The sequence below is a fragment of the Ranitomeya imitator genome, chromosome 7 (genome assembly GCF_032444005.1).
Source record: "Ranitomeya imitator isolate aRanImi1 chromosome 7, aRanImi1.pri, whole genome shotgun sequence".
Taxonomy (NCBI): Eukaryota; Metazoa; Chordata; class Amphibia; order Anura; family Dendrobatidae; genus Ranitomeya; species Ranitomeya imitator.
The window spans coordinates 210,252,288-210,272,857 of record NC_091288.1 but is presented as its reverse complement, the minus strand read 5'-3'; the positions used below and the strand labels follow the sequence as shown (position 1 = coordinate 210,272,857).

Here is a 20,570-nt window from a genome sequence, read left to right as displayed (position 1 = left end):
ATTGCATCGGAGGGAGGAAATGCTCTTAAGACACCTCTTATTTCAGCCGCCTATACCAGCCCAGGTGCCAACCACTCATTGTTCGGGCTGCTTTGTATAGTTTTTATCCCAATGCTGTGCACACTGAGGGGTGCTACCAACATTACATGTCAATAAAGTTTTGCTTTGATATCAGACTAGAAGGGAGAAGATAAAAATAATGGGAGTTATCTTCCTACTTTATTTGGCTGCAGTACGTTGGATTTTGCAATCATTACCTAAAATACAGATATGCCCAATTATTAACAATTATATTAACTGTGCTGCCCATGAAGCCAATAAGATATTCCAAAAGATTAAACTGCCTGTTGTACGTTCCACGGAAGCTTGGATAGGTGATAAGATGTCATTATGGGAACACCCCTTTAAATAGGTTTCTTAAAGGCGATCTCCGCCCAAAAAGTAAAGCGAGACTACTTATTAGTACATCATAAGTTAAAGCGCTAGCCAAAGTCTGGCAACTATATCTGTTTTACTTTCAGAGATATTGACATTTGTTTCTAGTCTGTGGTAGCAGCCATTTTTTTTTTTAAGAATGAACACAGGAAGTGCAGCCATGTTGGTCATTAGCTTTGATTTCACTGCTCTGAAAACGGTCACTTTATTACTGAGGGTACACTGAGATAAAATGATGAACTATTTTCAGTTTATGAGAGGTTGATTCAAAAGAGACGACTAATAAAATTGCACTTCCTGTTTCCACGTTTGTTAAAATGGCCGCCGCGAGTGAACAGAAAAATGCCACTATCTCTGAAAGTAAAACAGATATGATTATGAAATTTTGGATACTGCTCTAACTTCTCATGTGCTATCGTTATAATATCATTTTGTTTCAGGTAGAAATCCCCCTCGAAATCTCGTAACGGATTGTGAGACTTCCCTCTTCAGGCCGCTGAGCCTGCATTTCCCTGTTTGCACGCAAAGGAAATAAAAAAAGAAAATAATCTGTGTGTACCAGAGGATTAGCCGGCCGGGGCCTAGCACACACACTGCCTGTTATTCCCAGTCTCACCCAGTCAGCAGATGGTGGCCTTGATCTCACTGCTCCTATCGTGACTACTCAGCTCCTGTTCTCTGTCTGGGCCGGATAATAAGCGAGTGACAGATTAACTAAAAACAGATCCCAGCACTTCTCGACTCTGTTCACGTCCTCACTGTTGATTTTGGATCTCGCTCGCTTCCAACCGACCTCCTTCATACTGAAATGTTTTTCATTACTGACGTCAATGGACAGAAAAGAAAAAAAAAAACATTCAGAGTCCAGAAAACTTCCATCAAGAGGAAGAAGGGAACTGACAACTGCACTGGTCTTATTTCTGTCCCAGAAAAGAAGTTGTCAGACGGTTAAAGGAGTCTGTTCTCCAAAACGTCGCCTGCAAAGCAGCGGTGCGAGAGCTCTTTAACCCTTCCCAAAAGAGGCAAATTTTGTTTTTGCGGTTTTGTTCCCTCGCCTCCACTTTTTGTAATGTTTTTGTGGGGTGAGATGACTTTATTGCTAACGTTTTGATCCTATTTTGTTACATATTACTGGCTAATTCTGGCATTTATTTTAATTAATAATGTTTCTTCTTTTACTTTAAGTGTTTACCATTCTGATTAAATAATTTGTATGGACGCAGCAATACCAGATGTTTAATTATTGTTTTTCTATTAGAATTTGTAGGGGTTTTTTCATATTAATATTTTTTTTACTTTATTATTTATCCCCCTTAGGGGCCTTGAACCTGTGATTGCTTGTTCTATTTACTGCCATACCTCAGTGGATTTCGGGAAAGGGCTTTAAGGGGTTTTCCAGGATTAGAAAAATATGTCTGCATTTGTCCTCAAACAGCAATCACTACTGCCGCCTACAGGCTGGGTGCGTAATTACAATTTAGCTTCATTGAAAGTGAATGGAGCACAACTGCAATTACAGACGCCATCTGTAGTCAGGGTGGCACTGCTTTTTTTGTGTGTTTTTTTTGTTGTTGAAAGTTTGTCTTTCATAATTAACCCTGGAAGAACTCTTTAAGCTGATCATAAATGGAGGGGCAGCATTTTAGCAACTTGTGGGGGTCTTGGTACCCGGCCTCTGGATCTGGTGAATCATTCACATGAATTTCGGACTTGGCTGTTTTTTTTTTTGTATCCTAAAAAGAGCACCACCCATGGGTTGTAGCAGGTATTGCAGCCCAGCTCCGATATGAAGATGATCAGACATGTTTTCTTTCCCTTTAGACAAACCCTTCACCTTATTATCTCCCTTATTTAGAAGTATTGCGACTTCGTCACATGACGGTTTGGATGGCGGCAGGCAGATACAATCTGAGATTTTGTTTTAAGCAAGTTTTTGGGAAAAAAAATAAAGCCTCCCTTTAAAGGCCTCTTCCATTTTCATAAATGGGTACATTGTCAGATCGAACTTTTAATTATAAGCACTTTTGCCATTCACTGCTTATTAAAAATTTTCAGCCTTTCTTGAGATAAACACTTTTACAGCTTGTTGCCCTGGAGACCGACCACCGCTGCTAGACAGCAAAACGTGCAGTTCTTTACAGGCGCTTTTCTATTGAGCGTAAACGCGCTGTTTTGAAACTGGAGCGCGGAGCTATCTCTTAATTCCGACCAGCTTCATCGCAGCGCTTACAAGCTGTACAGCAGCGGTGGTCGGTCTCCTAGGCAACGAACTGTAAATAATATCAAGAACGGCTGCAAATTTTAATAAGTAGTAAATTGCAACTGTTCTGGTTTTTACAAGCTCTATCTTGATAATATCCATCTATGAAGATGGGATCAACCCCTTTAAGTCATTTCGAAACCTCCAGATCTTTCTAATAATATCAGAGAGAACTGGGTGACAGGTATTTATTATTATCCGGTATGGGCCGCATCCATCAGAGGGATAATTAAGTTTATTAAAAATCACAGCCCTGGAGCAGATGAGCCAAGTGACGTCGGCCATCACAATTTTTTTTTTTTTTTTTTTACTTTAAAAAAAACTTTTACCGCACCTCTCTTCTTGCCAAGTGAGAGAATTGCTGCTCACTGACAGGCAGATGTGACTTCACCACCCACCTAGACTGCGGTCAGCCAGGTGCGAGCCCCCTCGTTATCAGCCAGGTGTGGCCCCCCTCGTTATCAGCCAGGTGTGGCCCCCCTCGCCGTCAGCCAGGTGTGGGCCCCCTCGCCGTCAGCCAGGTGTGAGCCCCCTCGCCGTCAGCCAGGTGTGAGCCCCCTCGCCGTCAGCCAGGTGTGGGCCCCCTCGCCGTCAGCCAGGTGTGGGCCCCCTCGCCGTCAGCCAGGTGTGGGCCCCCTCGCCGTCAGCCAGGTGTGGGCCCCCTCGCCGTCAGCCAGGTGTGAACCCCCTCGCCGTCGGCCAGGTGTGAGCCCCCTCGCCATCGGCCAGGTGTGAGCCCCCTCGCTATCGGCCAGGTGTGAGCCCCCTCGCTATCGGCCAGGTGTGAGCCCCCTCGCTATCGGCCAGGTGTGAGCCCCCTCGCTATCGGCCAGGTGTGAGCCCCCTCGCTATCGGCCAGGTGTGAGCCCCCTCGCCGTCAGCCAGGTGTGAGCCCCCTCGCTATCGGCCAGGTGTGGGCCCCCTCGCTATCGGCCAGGTGTGGGCCCCCTCGCTATCGGCCAGGTGTGGGCCCCCTCGCTATCGGCCAGGTGTGGGCCCCCTCGCTATCGGCCAGGTGTGGGCCCCCTCGCTATCGGCCAGGTGTGGGCCCCCTCGCTATCGGCCAGGTGTGGGCCCCCTCGCTGTCGGCCAGGTGTGGGCCCCCTCGCCGTCGGCCAGGTGTGGGCCCCCTCGCCATCGGCCAGGTGTGGGCCCCCTCGCCATCGGCCAGGTGTGAGCCCCCTCGCCATCGGCCAGGTGTGGGCCCCCTCGCTATCGGCCAGGTGTGGGCCCCCTCGCTATCGGCCAGGTGTGAGCCCCCTCGCTATCGGCCAGGTGTGGGCCCCCTCGCTATCGGCCAGGTGTGGGCCCCCTCGCTATCGGCCAGGTGTGAGCCCCCTCGCTGTCGGCCAGGTGTGGGCCCCCTCGCCGTCGGCCAGGTGTGGGCCCCCTCGCTGTCGGCCAGGTGTGGGCCCCCTCGCCATCGGCCAGGTGTGAGCCCCCTCGCTATCGGCCAGGTGTGGGCCCCCTCGCTATCGGCCAGGTGAGGAATGCCGGTGATGTCATCTGCCACCTAGCTCAGTTTCTGGTAAGGGCCTACACCCAATCATGTGATTTCCAACAAAAATGGGGGGTAGGGGCCAACAAATGAGTTCAATTGGGTAATCCGTCTACGACAAGACTCTAGTCTGATAATCCGGAACATATTGTGCGACATTACTAGGGACTCTCCGGACATCTAGTCTCGGCTGCCTCTGCCCATCCTAATCCCGAGCTTTACATTCCTGGATGGGGCGGTCGCCTCTTCCTTTCTGGTTCTGCAGACGTCATTGCTGCCAGGACTATAGAGCAGCATGCACATAGGAGCCATGGTCCGGCTGCAGCAGTTACATGGTTAATGCATCTCGATTAGACGGTAATACACCCATAGCACACAGTGCAACAGCCGGGGCGTAGGAAACCCTGCAAATATCCGCATATACACACAGGAAAATAACGAGAAGACGCCTAAAGGTGGCCGCACACTACGGCTGCTGACTCCTCACGCACGTGCACGCTCAGGACGTCCGGGTGTGCATGTAGTTATTATTGCCACAGAGCTATAGGTTGCTAGAAGCTGGGTCTTGCTCCGTTTTACTATTTTATTTTTTTAGGGTATGTAAAACACAAATGACAATTTATGGCAAAAAAAAACTAAAGAAAACACTAAGAGCAAACAGAACAAAAAAAGACCTGTGCATAAAGCCTCATTCTGTGACGTTGTTACAATGTATCAGTCCAGGCTGTGCAGCTGAGAGTATTTCCAAGAACAGATACAATTGTAGCAAACACTCAGCTGTGAGAAGTGTTACATTTCAGCTACAGCAGGAGAGGACGGGTCTCTCGCCCTAGTTGACTGGTGGTCCTGCTACCACTGGAGCCCCCTGGGGCATAAGACTGAAGGGCAGAGACCCCTTTTTGCCTTTCTTTGCTCAGAGTTTAGCAGGAAGGTACATCCCCTTTCCTAGCGGTGAGACCCCCTTCCCTGGCTGAACATCGCTTTCCCCCCCTTATGAATGCTCCCCTCCGCACTGCTGGCCATAGAGTACAGCGCTCCGCCTGTCCTGGCGGTCCTATAGACAATGAACAGGGGGGGGGAAGGGGCATATTTCTCAGGACTGCTGGGGGTCCCTGCTATCCTTTGGACAGGTGATCACTTTTATTCAAATTTCCGTTTTTTTCTGAGCTTATTTTTTTTATTTTCATGGTCATTTTTTTTTGTTTTCAAACATGCCACACATGTTCCAACGGATCCATATGGATATAATTATTAACCCGGAGAAGTCGTATGACATAACTGTAAGAAAATGCCAAAAATGCCCCCAAAAATGAATCTACTGAAAACAAAGCAGCTGGGAAAGGAGAGGAGGCCACGAAAATGGCGAAGCGCGCTTGTTCACGTCTGTGTGATTGTTTGGGACGTATGAAAGACCTAAAATTAAAATAAAGGAAGCAAAACAAAGTAGGAAAAATAGGTAACAACAACGGATGTAAAATAGACAAAGTATAAAGGAAAACATCCATTTTCGACCATGAAGTCGATACATAAGTGTGAATGAGCCCTTTAAGCGGTAGAAAGTGATGGCTATACTGCTAGGGAAGGCTGTCACTTGTTGTTTGGGGGCCCAAGGGGGTCTGACCGCGATGACCACTACTTGAGTCATGGGGCTGTGTCCTCTTGGAGCACAATCTAGACTCCACAAAAAGGGGTCTCTTCCCGTCATTCTCATGAACAAGGGGGCTCCAGCAGTGGCACGAGGGCGAGAGATCTGCAGCTATGGCTGAAATGTGAATTACCTCTCACAGCTGGGGCTTTGCTACAATTGTATCCAGTCTGCAATCCTCTGTGGGCTGCAGAGTCTGGACTGCGGATTGATACAATTTCCTGATACAGTGTAACGAGCTGGAACAAGGCTTTATTAACACTTGTCTTTGGTTTTCCATGATTCCGTTTTTTTGTTTTTAACCCAAAAAAAAGCGTCACCGAAAAGAGAAAGATGATCAAGAGGGAAGAAGCTGATTCTCCTAGTGAGTTCGGCCTGTGATTTGGGCAAGTCAGAGAAATTACTAAATTGGATCACATTGGACCAAACCCCCATCTGTGATCCGTTTCAGGTCTGCAGCGGTTTTTTGGACCGAAACAAGAATGTCCCCCATTAACTGACCCCAAGATGCGATCTTTAAAACGGTGAAAATGTATTAGAAGAGCTTTTCATTATACGAGGATTCGGATAAAAGTGGACAATCCCTTTAAGGCGAAAAATAAATTAACAAGAGATTGCGAGCGAAACAAAGCCGAGAATATCTGAAAATATCTCCCCAACCCACATTCCAGGAATAGTAGCCGGTACCGATGCGCGCTCAGACCACGCGGAGCAGACTATAGAGATGGCGCGATTGCTCATGCTTATTCATTTTTATTATTATTATTATACATTTTTATAGCGCCATTTATTCCATGGCGCTTTACATGTGAATACGGGGCAAATATAGACAAATACATTAAACATGAGCAGATAACAAGGCACACGAGTACATAAGGAGGGAGGACCCTGCCCGCATAAGGGTCAATCACCGATCGGCGGTGCCCGGATTTCCTGGCACAGAACTTTCTGGGAATAGACTCAGATCCTGCGTGTAAGGAGAAAGTTCACAGGGGATCGGTGATATCATCTTATCAGGCGCACACACCTACGCCAAAGCAAAGCTCCAGCGCACGCGACATGTGAGGGAATAGCAATTTGAGCAATTTTCTCATTAGAACAAGGCAGAGTCGAAATATTTCCCTCATCCCCAACGGGAAATCTGACCGGTCATGCAGCAATATAAGAGCCGGAGGTGCATTCCTACATAAAATATGTCAAACGAGGGATTTTTTCGCAGTCTGCCTCCGAAGGGACAGTTTTCTGCAATGACGTGTCCCTGTTACAGCAAGTGTATATTTGTACAAAGGATTATACGTATCCAGGGTGAAGCTTCGCCATAAACGCAACCGTAGCTGCGCCTACACAAATATAGAAGGCAATGGCAGAAATAGTTACCTGGGGAAAGAACTACAGAGCGATCGCCAGCTATGCTATATGTGATGGGGACATACAACTAGCAGTCCAGTTAAATGCAATCTGTGCCCTGTTATCAGCCAGTTCAGAGCTCTGGTTAATATTGGGGGGCTCCTGAGTGGGAGACGCTACGAGGGACTATGGACGTGTAACACAGTTACCAAGGATCTTATCCTCTGTAATGAAAGATTTCAGCTGCAGTAATCCTATGCTTTTACAACAACCCACCATCAAAAGTCGCCGTCCAGTCCCAGCAGCTCTATTATCTGCCACCTAAACCCAATGTCCAACTAACAGAAAGCAAATATTCTGTACTAGATGGTGGCCCGATTCTAACGCATCGGGTATTCTAGAATATGCATGTCCACGTAGTATATTGCCCAGCCACGTAGTATATTGCCCAGGCACGTAGTATATTGCCGGGTCACGTAGTATACAGCACAGAGCCTTGTAGTATATTGCCCAGACACATAGTGTATTGCACAGCGACGTAGTATACAGCACAGTGCCACGAGGTATACAGCACAGACACATAGTATATTGCCCAGACACGTATGTAACAGGTTAAAAAAAGACTTAAAATAAAAAAATAAACATATACTCACCTTCCGAGGGGCCCCTTGTAGTCCTGGCGGCTGTGTGCGGTGCACGCGGCAGCTTCCGGTCCCAGGGTTGGTATGAGCGCAGGACCTGTGATGACGTCGCGGTCACATGACCGTGACGTCACGGAAGGTCCTTCTCGCATAGCATCCTTGGCACCGGAGCCTGCCGCTTGCACTGCCGAGGACACCGCGCACGTCAGAGGGTGAGAATAACGTTTTTACTATTATTATTATTTGTAACATTAGATCTTTTTACTATTAATGCTGCATACGCATCATCAATAGTAAAAAGTTGGTCACACAGGGTTAATAGCTGCGTTAATGGAGTGCGTTACACTGCGGCATAACGCGGTCCATTAACGCTGCCATGAACCCTGTGTGAGGGCTGACTGGAGGGGAGTATGGAGCGGGCACTGACTGCGGGGAGGAAAGAGCGGCCATGTTGCCAGCGGACTGTGCCCGTCGCTGATTGGTCGTGGCAATGGTCGTGGGCGTTTTGCCACGACCAATCAGCGATTTGGATTTCCATGACAGACAGAGGTTGCGACCAATGAATATCCGTGACAGACAGAAAGAAAGACAAGACAGACAGACTGAAGTGACCCTTAGACAATTATATAGTAGATATTTCTCACTCTGTACACAGCTCGATCCCCTTTCCCCTGATTTCACAGATGGGTAATAAGAGACAGCATGGCTGTGGAATGTCACTGTCATTTTCATGTCACATACACAATGCTATTACAAGTCATCCATCCGCAGGTCAAAAACCCCACTTTGATCCCAAGTACAGCCACAATAACCCTACTGAGCAGGTTGTAAATCTGCACAGACAAGATTTCCTCAATACTGCAGGGAATTATAACTTTTTAGGTACCGCAATGGGTACGATCCTAACCTCTACATAGGCCAAGGCAACTCATTTCATAATTACTGGACTCAATTTCTAAATCCTTTTTATATTCCAGATTTAATTTACCAAATTTTGTCTTAGAAATAAACCAGACAAACCCCTTTAATTAGGTGTAGGGGCAGATGTACAACTAATGCCATGCTAGAATCTGCCATTAAACTGGTACAACTGCATTGCTAATAATGATTCCATAGTAAGGACGTTTGCGTAGGACTACATCAGAGCCAATAATCCAATCCTGGACTCAATATGACGTAGGATTGCCAACCAGTGAAAGGTCACATCAGCAAGCGAATCGGGCCACCTATTCTCCCCTTACATCACCCACACAAATACTGGGCTGCCGACACTCTCATACGTTGATGCTTCCTCTGAGACCATGCACATAGTGAGTCATCCAGTGAGGTCATGGGCCGTGCCTAAACGCATCATAGGTCGTGATCCAACATGTCAGGCACATCTATGAACTATATGTTACCACATGGATGTTGAAAACGCATCCGGCGGGCTTTAGAGGGACAAGACTCGATCAAAACGTCGCATATAGGGCACTATTATTATCCAGAATGTCCTAAAACCAATGGTACCAAATATAGCTGATCCGGACCACATACAATCTAATCTATTCAAAGAACACTACACCCCTGACCAAAAAAATCCCCAAATATATAGTTAGGCATTAGTGCTAAGACTGGGCACATCCACTAGCCCAATGGACATGCCCTTTATTCTGGGTTGGCACCTTGGCCCAGAAAATCAAAATGATCCTACAGGGGTGGGACTGTAGCATCACCCATAGTCCAGGTGTGGAGATATCTTGACCATGAATAGAGCTGATGGTCTTTATAGGTCTCCTACTGGGTCTTGGGCCACATATTCAGCCACCAATCCCCCCCCAACCCCACCCTCCCCCAGTCATGCTAAAATAAAATATAGTGAATCTGTTGAGATAAATGGGTATCCAACCTGCTTTCAACCAGTGGAGGGATGTCTCCACCATAGGAAAGGCTCAATCAGACTACCCCGATATGAACAACAAAGATCTACAAGATGGCCTGTGACCTAAACTATGGGGTAGAACCATGAGCATGCCCTAAATAAAAATGTGGGTACCCCTTCTTGGTGCTCGGCTGTATTGGTTTCCACCTATTAAGTTTGGGTAAGACGCCAAGTACTGCTAAGGGCTTCAGGGTTACCCCACACTGGGGCATGTGCCATCTTTTGGCACTGCACCATTCACAAAGTTTGACCTACACAGACAGCTAGAGCGATCAACCAACTGGACTCACCCTCTGGGCTTGTGTGATCATCTTCCTGACCACCTCTTTGATATGTGGCTGGCCATCGATGGGTGGTTGCATGTATACAGTTGCCCGGGTCACTCCTCTGTAGGCCACGGTGTCCGGCCACCCCAAATCCAATTCCGGAATGGGGCAGTCTGACTTATCCGGCCAATATTCCAAAGAATGTTCTGCACCTTCCTGGGGGTCCCCTTCTCCTTCCTGCTCAGACTTGTCCCCACTTTTCCTAAGGTGACTAGAGTCGGGGTCAAACGCTTCCACCCGGCTCACGATCTTGGCCAGCTCCAGCTCCGACAGGAAGTCTCTGATGTTCTCCTTCTTGACCACCTCACAGAAGGCATCTTGCCCTGTGGACACCAAGGCTTCCAGCGCCAGCCTCTGCTCCTCGCTGTAGAAGAACTCAGGCTTGGTCTCACTGGATCTCCAGTTCACATTGTTATTGTCCAAGCACTGGATCTGGGAGAGAGCCATGGTGAGGGATCCTCAGGACCTGCTGGAGGAGACCCAAACTGGGAGAGACCCCAACTAGAAGAGACCCCCAACTAGGAGAGATCCCTATTATATCTGATTCCTGCTGGAGGAGACCCCAACTGGGAGAGATTCCCTACTGAGAGACCCCAACTAGAATAGACCCCAATCAGGAGAAGTTGGAGGAGATCCCTGGGGAAGATCTATACAAGATAATCCTGTGTACAGAAGTTGATCCTGCTCCCCGGGTGGATAGAGCGGGATCTAGAGGAGTCCGGTGTTGTTGCTGCTCTGGTCTCTCCCTGCCATGGTGCCGGTAATGCCCCCCAGTGTCCGGGTCCCCGCCGTCCCGCAGCCGGTGCCACTCCCGGATCTGTGTGCAGTATGTGCGGCAGCCGCTCCGGGACTGGCCAGGTAAGAGAGGCAGCGGCTCAGCTCAGCCCCGCCCCGCATCCACACGTGATCCGGACTCGTCACGTGATCTGTCAGCGGCGCCTCCTGCTGCACGCGGAGTGTGAGCTCAGCGGCCAAGAGACATAAAGCCACGCCTCCAAAGACAGGACACGCCCATAATAACCCCCCCCCCCAAAAAAAAACAAAGTGCCCCAGGACTGTGTGTGACAGCGATCTCTGCAACCCCATAAGTGCTGCACCACTGTATCAGGCGGTATTATACACTGTATGGACTATTCCCCTGTGTCTCAGGCGGTATTATACACACTATGGACTATTCCCCTGTGTATCAGGCGGTATTATACACACTATGGACTATTCCCCTGTGTATCAGGCGGTATTATACACTGTATGGACTATTCCCCTGTGTATCAGGCGGTATTATACACACTATGGACTATTCCCCTGTGTATCAGGCGGTATTATACACTGTATGGACTATTCCCCTGTGTATCAGGCGGTATTATACACACTATGGACTATTCCCCTGTGTATCAGGCGGTATTATACACTGTATGGACTATTCTCCTGTGTATCAGGCGGCATTATACACTATATGGACCATTCCCCTGTGTATCAGGCGGTATTATACACTATATGGACCATTCCCCTGTGTATCAGGCGGTATTATACACTATATGGACCATTCCCCTGTGTATCAGGCGGTATTATACACTGTATGGACTATTCCCCTGTGTCTCAGGCGGTATTATACACACTATGGACTATTCCCCTGTGTATCAGGCGGTATTATACACACTATGGACTATTCCCCTGTGTATCAGGCGGTATTATACACACTATGGACTATTCCCCTGTGTATCAGGCGGTATTATACACTGTATGGACTATTCCCCTGTGTATCAGGCGGTATTATACACTGTATGGACTATTCTCCTGTGTATCAGGCGGCATTATACACTATATGGACCATTCCCCTGTGTATAAGGCGGTATTACCCACTGTATGGACTATTCTCCTGTGTATCAGGCGGTATTATACACTATGGACCATTCCCCTGTGCATCAGGCGGTATTATACTCTGTATGGACTATTCTCCTGTGTATCAGGCGGTATTATACACTGTATGGACTATTCCCCTGTGTATCAGGCGGTATTATATTCTGTATGGACTATTCTCCTGTGTATCAGGCGGTATTACCCACTGTATGGACTATTCTGTGTATCAGGCGGTATTACCCACTGTATGGAATATTACACACTATGGACTATTCCCCTGTGTATCAGGCGGTATTACACACTATGGACTATTCCCCTGTGTATCAGGCGGTATTATACACACTATGGACTATTCCCCTGTGTATCAGGCGGTATTACCCACTGTATGGACTATTCTGTGTATCAGGCGGTATTACCCACTGTATGGAATATTACACACTATGGACTATTCCCCTGTGTATCAGGCGGTATTACACACTATGGACTATTCCCCTGTGTATCAGGCGGTATTATACACACTATGGACCATTCCCCTTTGTATCAGGCGGTATTATACACACTATGGACCATTCCCCTGTGTATCAGGCGGTATTATGCACACTATGGACCATTCCCCTGTGTATCAGACGGTATTCTACACACTATGGACTATTCCCCTGTGTATCAGGCGGTATTACACACACTATGGACTATTCTCCTGTGTATCAGGCGGTATTACACACTATGGACTATTCCCTGTGTATCAGGCGGTATTATACTCTGTATGGACTATTCCCTGTGTATCAGGCGGTATTATACACTGTATGGACTATTCCCTGTGTATCAGGCGGTATTACACACTATGGACTATTCCCCTGTGTATCAGGCGGTATTATACACTGTATGGACTATTCCCCTGTGTATCAGGCGGTATTATACACTGTATGGACTATTCCCCTGTGTATCAGGCGGTATTATACACTGTATGGACTATTCTCCTGTGTATCAGGCGGCATTATACACTATATGGACCATTCCCCTGTGTATCAGGCGGTATTACCCACTGTATGGACTATTCTCCTGTGTATCAGGCGGTATTATACACTATGGACCATTCCCCTGTGCATCAGGCGGTATTATACTCTGTATGGACTATTCTCCTGTGTATCAGGCGGTATTATACACTGTATGGACTATTCCCCTGTGTATCAGGTGGTATTATATTCTGTATGGACTATTCTCCTGTGTATCAGGCGGTATTACCCACTGTATGGACTATTCTGTGTATCAGGCGGTATTACCCACTGTATGGAATATTACACACTATGGACTATTCCCCTGTGTATCAGGCGGTATTACACACTATGGACTATTCCCCTGTGTATCAGGCGGTATTATACACACTATGGACTATTCCCCTGTGTATCAGGCGGTATTACCCACTGTATGGACTATTCTGTGTATCAGGCGGTATTACCCACTATATGGAATATTACACACTATGGACTATTCCCCTGTGTATCAGGCGGTATTACACACTATGGACTATTCCCCTGTGTATCAGGCGGTATTATACACACTATGGACCATTCCCCTTTGTATCAGGCGGTATTATACACACTATGGACCATTCCCCTGTGTATCAGGCGGTATTATGCACACTATGGACCATTCCCCTGTGTATCAGACGGTATTCTACACACTATGGACTATTCCCCTGTGTATCAGGCGGTATTACACACACTATGGACTATTCTCCTGTGTATCAGGCGGTATTACACACTATGGACTATTCCCTGTGTATCAGGCGGTATTACACACTATGGACTATTCCCCTGTGTATCAGGCGGTATTATACACTGTATGGACTATTCCCCTGTGTATCAGGCGGTATTATACACTGTATGGACTATTCCCCTGTGTATCAGGCGGTATAACACACTATGGACTATTCCCCTGTGTATCAGGCAGTATTATACACTGTATGGACTATTCCCCTGTGTATCAGGCGGTATAACACACTATGGACTATTCCCCTGTGTCTCAGGCGGTATTATACACTATATGGACTATTGCCCTGTGTCTCAGGCGGTATTATACACTATATGGACTATTGCCCTGTGTATCAGGCGGTATTATACACTGTATGGACTATTGCCCTGTGTCTCGGCGGTGTTATACACTGTATGGACTATTGCTCTGTGTCTCAGGTGGTATTATACACTGTATGGACTATTCCCCTGTGTATCAGGCGGTATTATACACTGTATGGACTATTGCCCTGTGTCTCAGGCGGTATTATACACTGTATGGACAATTGTCTTGTGTCTCAGGCGGTATTATACACTGTATGGACTATTGCCCTGTGTCTCAGGCGGTATTATACACTGTATGGACAATTGTCTTGTGTCTCAGGCGGTATTATACACTGTATGGACTATTGCTCTGTGTCTCAGGCGGTATTATACACTGTATGGACTATATACGTCCCAGCAGCTTTTCTTCAGTTCCTATTTCTGAAACGCCTGCGGGTTCACTAAAGATTCCGGATTTTTGTGGCCTCCGGCCTCATTACTGTGTTGAAGCAGACATGACATCATCTAGATAAGACCACTGATAACTGTAAAAGCCAGTCAGTGCAGGTAACATGCCCTTAAAGGGACAGTACACAGTAAGTGCAGCAAGCAGTGGTATACACATCACACAGCTGTGAGCTGACACTTTTTTCAGGCAGCCGTCTCGTCTCCAGCGTCCACTTGGCAGAACTGCGGTCAGTAGGACCCCTACTTCCCAGTAGATGGAGGTCTCAGACGTGGAGGCTCTCGGGCATGTATCCTATGGAGAGGCCACGCGTGGCTGCAGTAGGTTGGTATGACATCTCCTGTACTGAGGATTACAGAGCTGATCCCCGGAGTATGAGACACCTGAGATATGTACACAGTAATAATGGCTCCTTATCTGTGACTGTCAATATGGCCGAATGCCACATAGCGGCATAGTAACTTGTGAGTGTTACAAGGTCATTCCTATTAGTAGGTGTATGAGGCCCATCGTCATCTCCCCTCACACCGGAGCGACCGCCACTCCGAAATGTGAAGAGGTAGATATAAAAGACACTGTGTCTCAGGCGATATTATACACTGTATGGACTATTGCCCTGTGTCTCAGGCGGTATTATACACTGTATGGACTATTGCCCTGTGTCTCAGGCGGTATTATACACTGTATGGACTATTCCCCTGTGTCTCAGGCGGTATTATACACTGTATGGACTATTGCCCTGTGTCTCAGGCGGTATTATACACTGTATGGACTATTGCCCTGTGTCTCAGGCGGTATTATACACTGTATGGACTATTGCCCTGTGTCTCAGGCGGTATTATACACTGTATGGACTATTGCCCTGTGTCTCAGGCGGTATTATACACTGTATGGACTATTCCCTTGTGTCTCAGGCGGTATTATACACTGTATGGACTATTGCCCTGTGTCTCAGGCTATATTATACACTGTATGGACTATTCCCCTGTGTCTCAGGCGGTATTATACACTGTATGGACTATTGCCCTGTGTCTCAGGCGGTATTATACACCGTATGGACTATTGCCCTGTGTCTCAGGCGGTATTATACACTGTATGGACTATTGCCCTGTGTCTCAGGCTATATTATACACTGTATGGACTATTCCCGTGTCTCAGGCGGTATTATACACTGTATGGACTATTGCCCTGTGTCTCAGGCGGTATTATACACCGTATGGACTATTGCCCTGTGTCTCAGGCGGTATTATACACTGTATGGACTATTGCCCTGTGTCTCAGGCGGTATTATACACTGTATGGACTATTCCCCTGTGTCTCAGGCGGTATTATACACTGTATGGACTATTGCCCTGTGTCTCAGGCGGTATTATACACTGTATGGACTATTGCCCTGTGTCTCAGGCGGTATTATACACTGTATGGACTATTGCTCTGTGTCTCAGGCGGTATTATACACTGTATGAACTATTGCCCTGTGTCTCAGGCGATATTATACACTGTATGGACTATTGCCCTGTGTCTCAGGCTATATTATACACCGTATGGAATATTGCCCTGTGTCTCAGGCGGTATTATACACTGTATGGACTATTGCCCTGTGTCTCAGGCGATATTATACACTGTATGGACTATTCCCCTGTGTCTCAGGCGGTATTATACACTGTATGGACTATTGCCCTGTGTCTCAGGCGGTATTATACACTGTATGGACTATTGCTCTGTGTCTCAGGCGGTATTATACAGTGTATGGACTATTGCCCTGTGTCTGAGGCGGTATTATACACTGTATGGACTATTCCCCTGTGTCTCAGGTGGTATTATACACTGTATGGACTATTGCTCTGTGTCTCAGGCGGTATTATACACTGTATGGACTATTGCCCTGTGTCTCAGGCGGTATTATACACTGTATGTACAATTCCCCTGTGTCTCAGGAGGTATTATACACTGTATGGACTATTGCCTTGTGTCTCAGGCGGTATTATACACTGTATGGACTATTCCCCTGTGTCTCAGGCGGTATTATACACTGTATGGACTATTGCCCTGTGTCTCAGGCGGTATTATACACTGTATGGACTATTGCTCTGTGTCTCAGGTGGTATTATACACTGTATGGACTATTGCTCTGTGTCTCAGGCGGTATTATACACTGTATGGACTATTGCCCTGTGTCTCAGGCGATATTATACACTGTATGGACTATTCCCCTGTGTCTCAGGCGGTATTATACACTGTATGGACTATTGCTCTGTGTCTCAGGCTATATTCTACACCGTATGGACTATTCCCCTGTGTCTCAGGCGGTATTATACACTGTATGGACTATTCCGCTGTGTCTCAGGCGATATTATAAACTGTATCGACTATTGCCCTGTGTCTCAGGCGGTATTATACACTGTATGGACTATTGCTCTGCGTCTCAGGCGATATTATACACCGTATGGACTATTGCCCTGTGTCTCAGGCGGTATTATACACTGTATGGACTATTCCCCTGTGTCTCAGGCGGTATTATACACTGTATGGACTATTGCCCTGTGTCTCAGGCGGTATTATACACTGTATGGACTATTGCTCTGTGTCTCAGGCGGTATTATACACTGTATGGACTATTGCTCTGTGTCTCAGGCGGTATTATACACTGTATGGACTATTGCCCTGTGTCTCAGGCGATATTATACACTGTATGGACTATTCCCCTGTGTCTCAGGCGGTATTATACACTGTATGGACTATTCCCCTGTGTCTCAGGCGATATTATAAACTGTATCGACTATTGCCCTGTGTCTCAGGCGGTATTATACACTGTATGGACTATTGCTCTGTGTCTCAGGCGATATTATACTCCGTATGGACTATTGCCCTGTGTCTCAGGCGGTATTATACACTGTATGGACTATTGCCTTGTGTCTCAGGCGGTATTATACACTGTATGGACTATTGCCCTGTGCCTCAGGCGGCATTATACACTGTATGGACTATTGCCCTGTGTCTCAGGCGATATTATACACTGTATGGACTATTGCCCTGTGTCTCAGGTGGTATTATACACTGTATGGACTATTCCCCTGTGTCTCAGGCGGTATTATACACTGTATGGACTATTGCCCTGTGTCTCAGGCGGTATTATACACTGTATGGACTATTGCCTTGTGTCTCAGGCTGTATTATACACCGTATGGACTATTGCCCTGTGTCTCAGGCGGTATTATGCACCGTATGGACTATTGCCCTGTGTCTCAGGCGGTATTATGCACCGTATGGACTATTGCCCTGTGTCTCAGGCGATATTATACACTGTATGGACTATTCCCCTGTGTCTCAGGCGGTATTATACACTGTATGGACTATTGCCCTGTGTCTCAGGCGGTATTATACACTGTATGGACTACTGCTCTGTGTCTCAGGCGGTATTATACACTGTATGGACTATTGCCCTGTGTCTCAGGCGATATTATACACTGTATGGACCATTGCCCTGTGTCTCAGGCTATATTATACACCGTATGGACTATTGCCCTGTGTCTCAGGCGGTATTATACACTGTATGGACTATTGCCCTGTGTCTCAGGCTATATTATACACCGTATGGACTATTCCCCTGTGTCTCAAGCGGTATTATACACTGTATGGACTATTTCTCTGTGTCTCAGGCGGTATTGTACACTGTATGGACTATTGCCCTGTGTCTCAGGCGGTATTGTACACTGTATGGACTATTGCCCTGTGTCTCAGGCGGTATTATACCCTGTATGTACAATTCCCCTGTGTCTCAGGAGGTATTATACACTGTATGGACTATTGCCTTGTGTCTCAGGCGGTATTATACACTGTATGGACTATTCCCCTGTGTCTCAGGTGGTATTATACACTATATGGACTATTGCCCTGTGTCTCAGGCGGTATTATACACTGTATGGACTATTCCCCTGTGTCTCAGGCGGTATTATACACTGTATGGACTATTGCTCTGTGTCTCAGGCGGTATTATACACTGTATGGACTATTGCCCTGTGTCTCAGGCGGTATTATACACTGTATGGACTATTCCCCTGTGTCTCAGGCGGTATTATACACTGTATGGACTATTGCCCTGTGTCTCAGGCGGTATTATACACTGTATGGACTATTGCCCTGTGTCTCAGGCGATGTTATACACTGTATGGACTATTGCCCTGTGTCTCAGGCGGTATTATACACTGTATGGACAATTGTCTTGTGTCTCAGGCGGTATTATACACTGTATGGACTATTGCTCTGTGTCTCAGGCGGTATTATACACTGTATGGACTATATACGTCCCAGCAGCTTTTCTTCAGTTCCTATTTCTGAAACGCCTGCGGGTTCACTAAAGATTCCGGATTTTTGTGGCCTCCGGCCTCATTACTGTGTTGAAGCAGACATGACATCATCTAGATAAGACCACTGATAACTGTAAAAGCCAGTCAGTGCAGGTAACATGCCCTTAAAGGGACAGTACACAGTAAGTGCAGCAAGCAGTGGTATACACATCACACAGCTGTGAGCTGACACTTTTTTCAGGCAGCCGTCTCGTCTCCAGCGTCCACTTGGCAGAACTGCGGTCAGTAGGACCCCTACTTCCCAGTAGATGGAGGTCTCAGACGTGGAGGCTCTCGGGCATGTATCCTATGGAGAGGCCACGCGTGGCTGCAGTAGGTTGGTATGACATCTCCTGTACTGAGGATTACAGAGCTGATCCCCGGAGTATGAGACACCTGAGATATGTACACAGTAATAATGGCTCCTTATCTGTGACTGTCAATATGGCCGAATGCCACATAGCGGCATAGTAACTTGTGAGTGTTACAAGGTCATTCCTATTAGTAGGTGTATGAGGCCCATCGTCATCTCCCCTCACACCGGAGCGACCGCCACTCCGAAATGTGAAGAGGTAGATATAAAAGACACTGTGTCTCAGGCGATATTATACACTGTATGGACTATTGCCCTGTGTCTCAGGCGGTATTATACACTGTATGGACTATTGCCCTGTGTCTCAGGCGGTATTATACACTGTATGGACTATTGCCCTGTGTCTCAGGCGGTATTATACACTGTATGGACTATTCCCCTGTGTCTCAGGCGGTATTATACACTGTATGGACTATTGCCCTGTGTCTCAGGCTATATTATACACTGTATGGACTATTCCCCTGTGTCTCAGGCGGTATTATACACTGTATGGACTATTGCCCTGTGTCTCAGGCGGTATTATACACCGTATGGACTATTGCCCTGTGTCTCAGGCGGTATTATACACTGTATGGACTATTGCCCTGTGTCTCAGGCTATATTATACACTGTATGGACTATTCCCGTGTCTCAGGCGGTATTATACACTGTATGGACTATTGCCCTGTGTCTCAGGCGGTATTATACACCGTATGGACTATTGCCCTGTGTCTCAGGCGGTATTATACACTGTATGGACTATTGCCCTGTGTCTCAGGCGGTATTATACACTGTATGGACTATTCCCCTGTGTCTCAGGCGGTATTATACACTGTATGGACTATTGCCCTGTGTCTCAGGCGGTATTATACACTGTATGGACTATTGCCCTGTGTCTCAGGCGGTATTATACACTGTATGGACTATTGCTCTGTGTCTCAGGCGGTATTATACACTGTATGAACTATTGCCCTGTGTCTCAGGCGATATTATACACTGTATGGACTATTGCCCTGTGTCTCAGGCTATATTATACACCGTATGGAATATTGCCCTGTGTCTCAGGCGGTATTATACACTGTATGGACTATTGCCCTGTGTCTCAGGCGATATTATACACTGTATGGACTATTCCCCTGTGTCTCAGGCGGTATTATACACTGTATGGACTATTGCCCTGTGTCTCAGGCGGTATTATACACTGTATGGACTATTGCTCTGTGTCTCAGGCGGTATTATACAGTGTATGGACTATTGCCCTGTGTCTGAGGCGGTATTATACACTGTATGGACTATTCCCCTGTGTCTCAGGTGGTATTATACACTGTATGGACTATTGCTCTGTGTCTCAGGCGGTATTATACACTGTATGGACTATTGCCCTGTGTCTCAGGCGGTATTATACACTGTATGTACAATTCC

The 20,570-nt window shown here is 47.0% G+C and overlaps 2 protein-coding genes across 4 annotated transcripts in view; one reads left to right on the top strand and one right to left on the bottom strand.

Annotated features, from left to right (window-relative positions):
- Positions 1 to 10,967, bottom strand: part of FAM83G (family with sequence similarity 83 member G) — a 40,284-nt gene extending 29,317 nt beyond the window's left edge. For all 3 annotated transcript variants that reach the window (XM_069734656.1, XM_069734657.1, XM_069734655.1), the window contains exon 1: positions 10,038 to 10,967. In XM_069734656.1, coding sequence (XP_069590757.1) covers positions 10,038 to 10,520 — 483 coding nt within the window. In that variant the 5' untranslated portion in view covers positions 10,521 to 10,967. The remainder of the gene's footprint in view (positions 1 to 10,037) is intronic.
- Positions 1 to 20,570, top strand: part of SLC5A10 (solute carrier family 5 member 10) — a 95,593-nt gene that overhangs the window by 41,243 nt on the left and 33,780 nt on the right. The gene's annotated exons all lie outside the window — the stretch shown is intronic.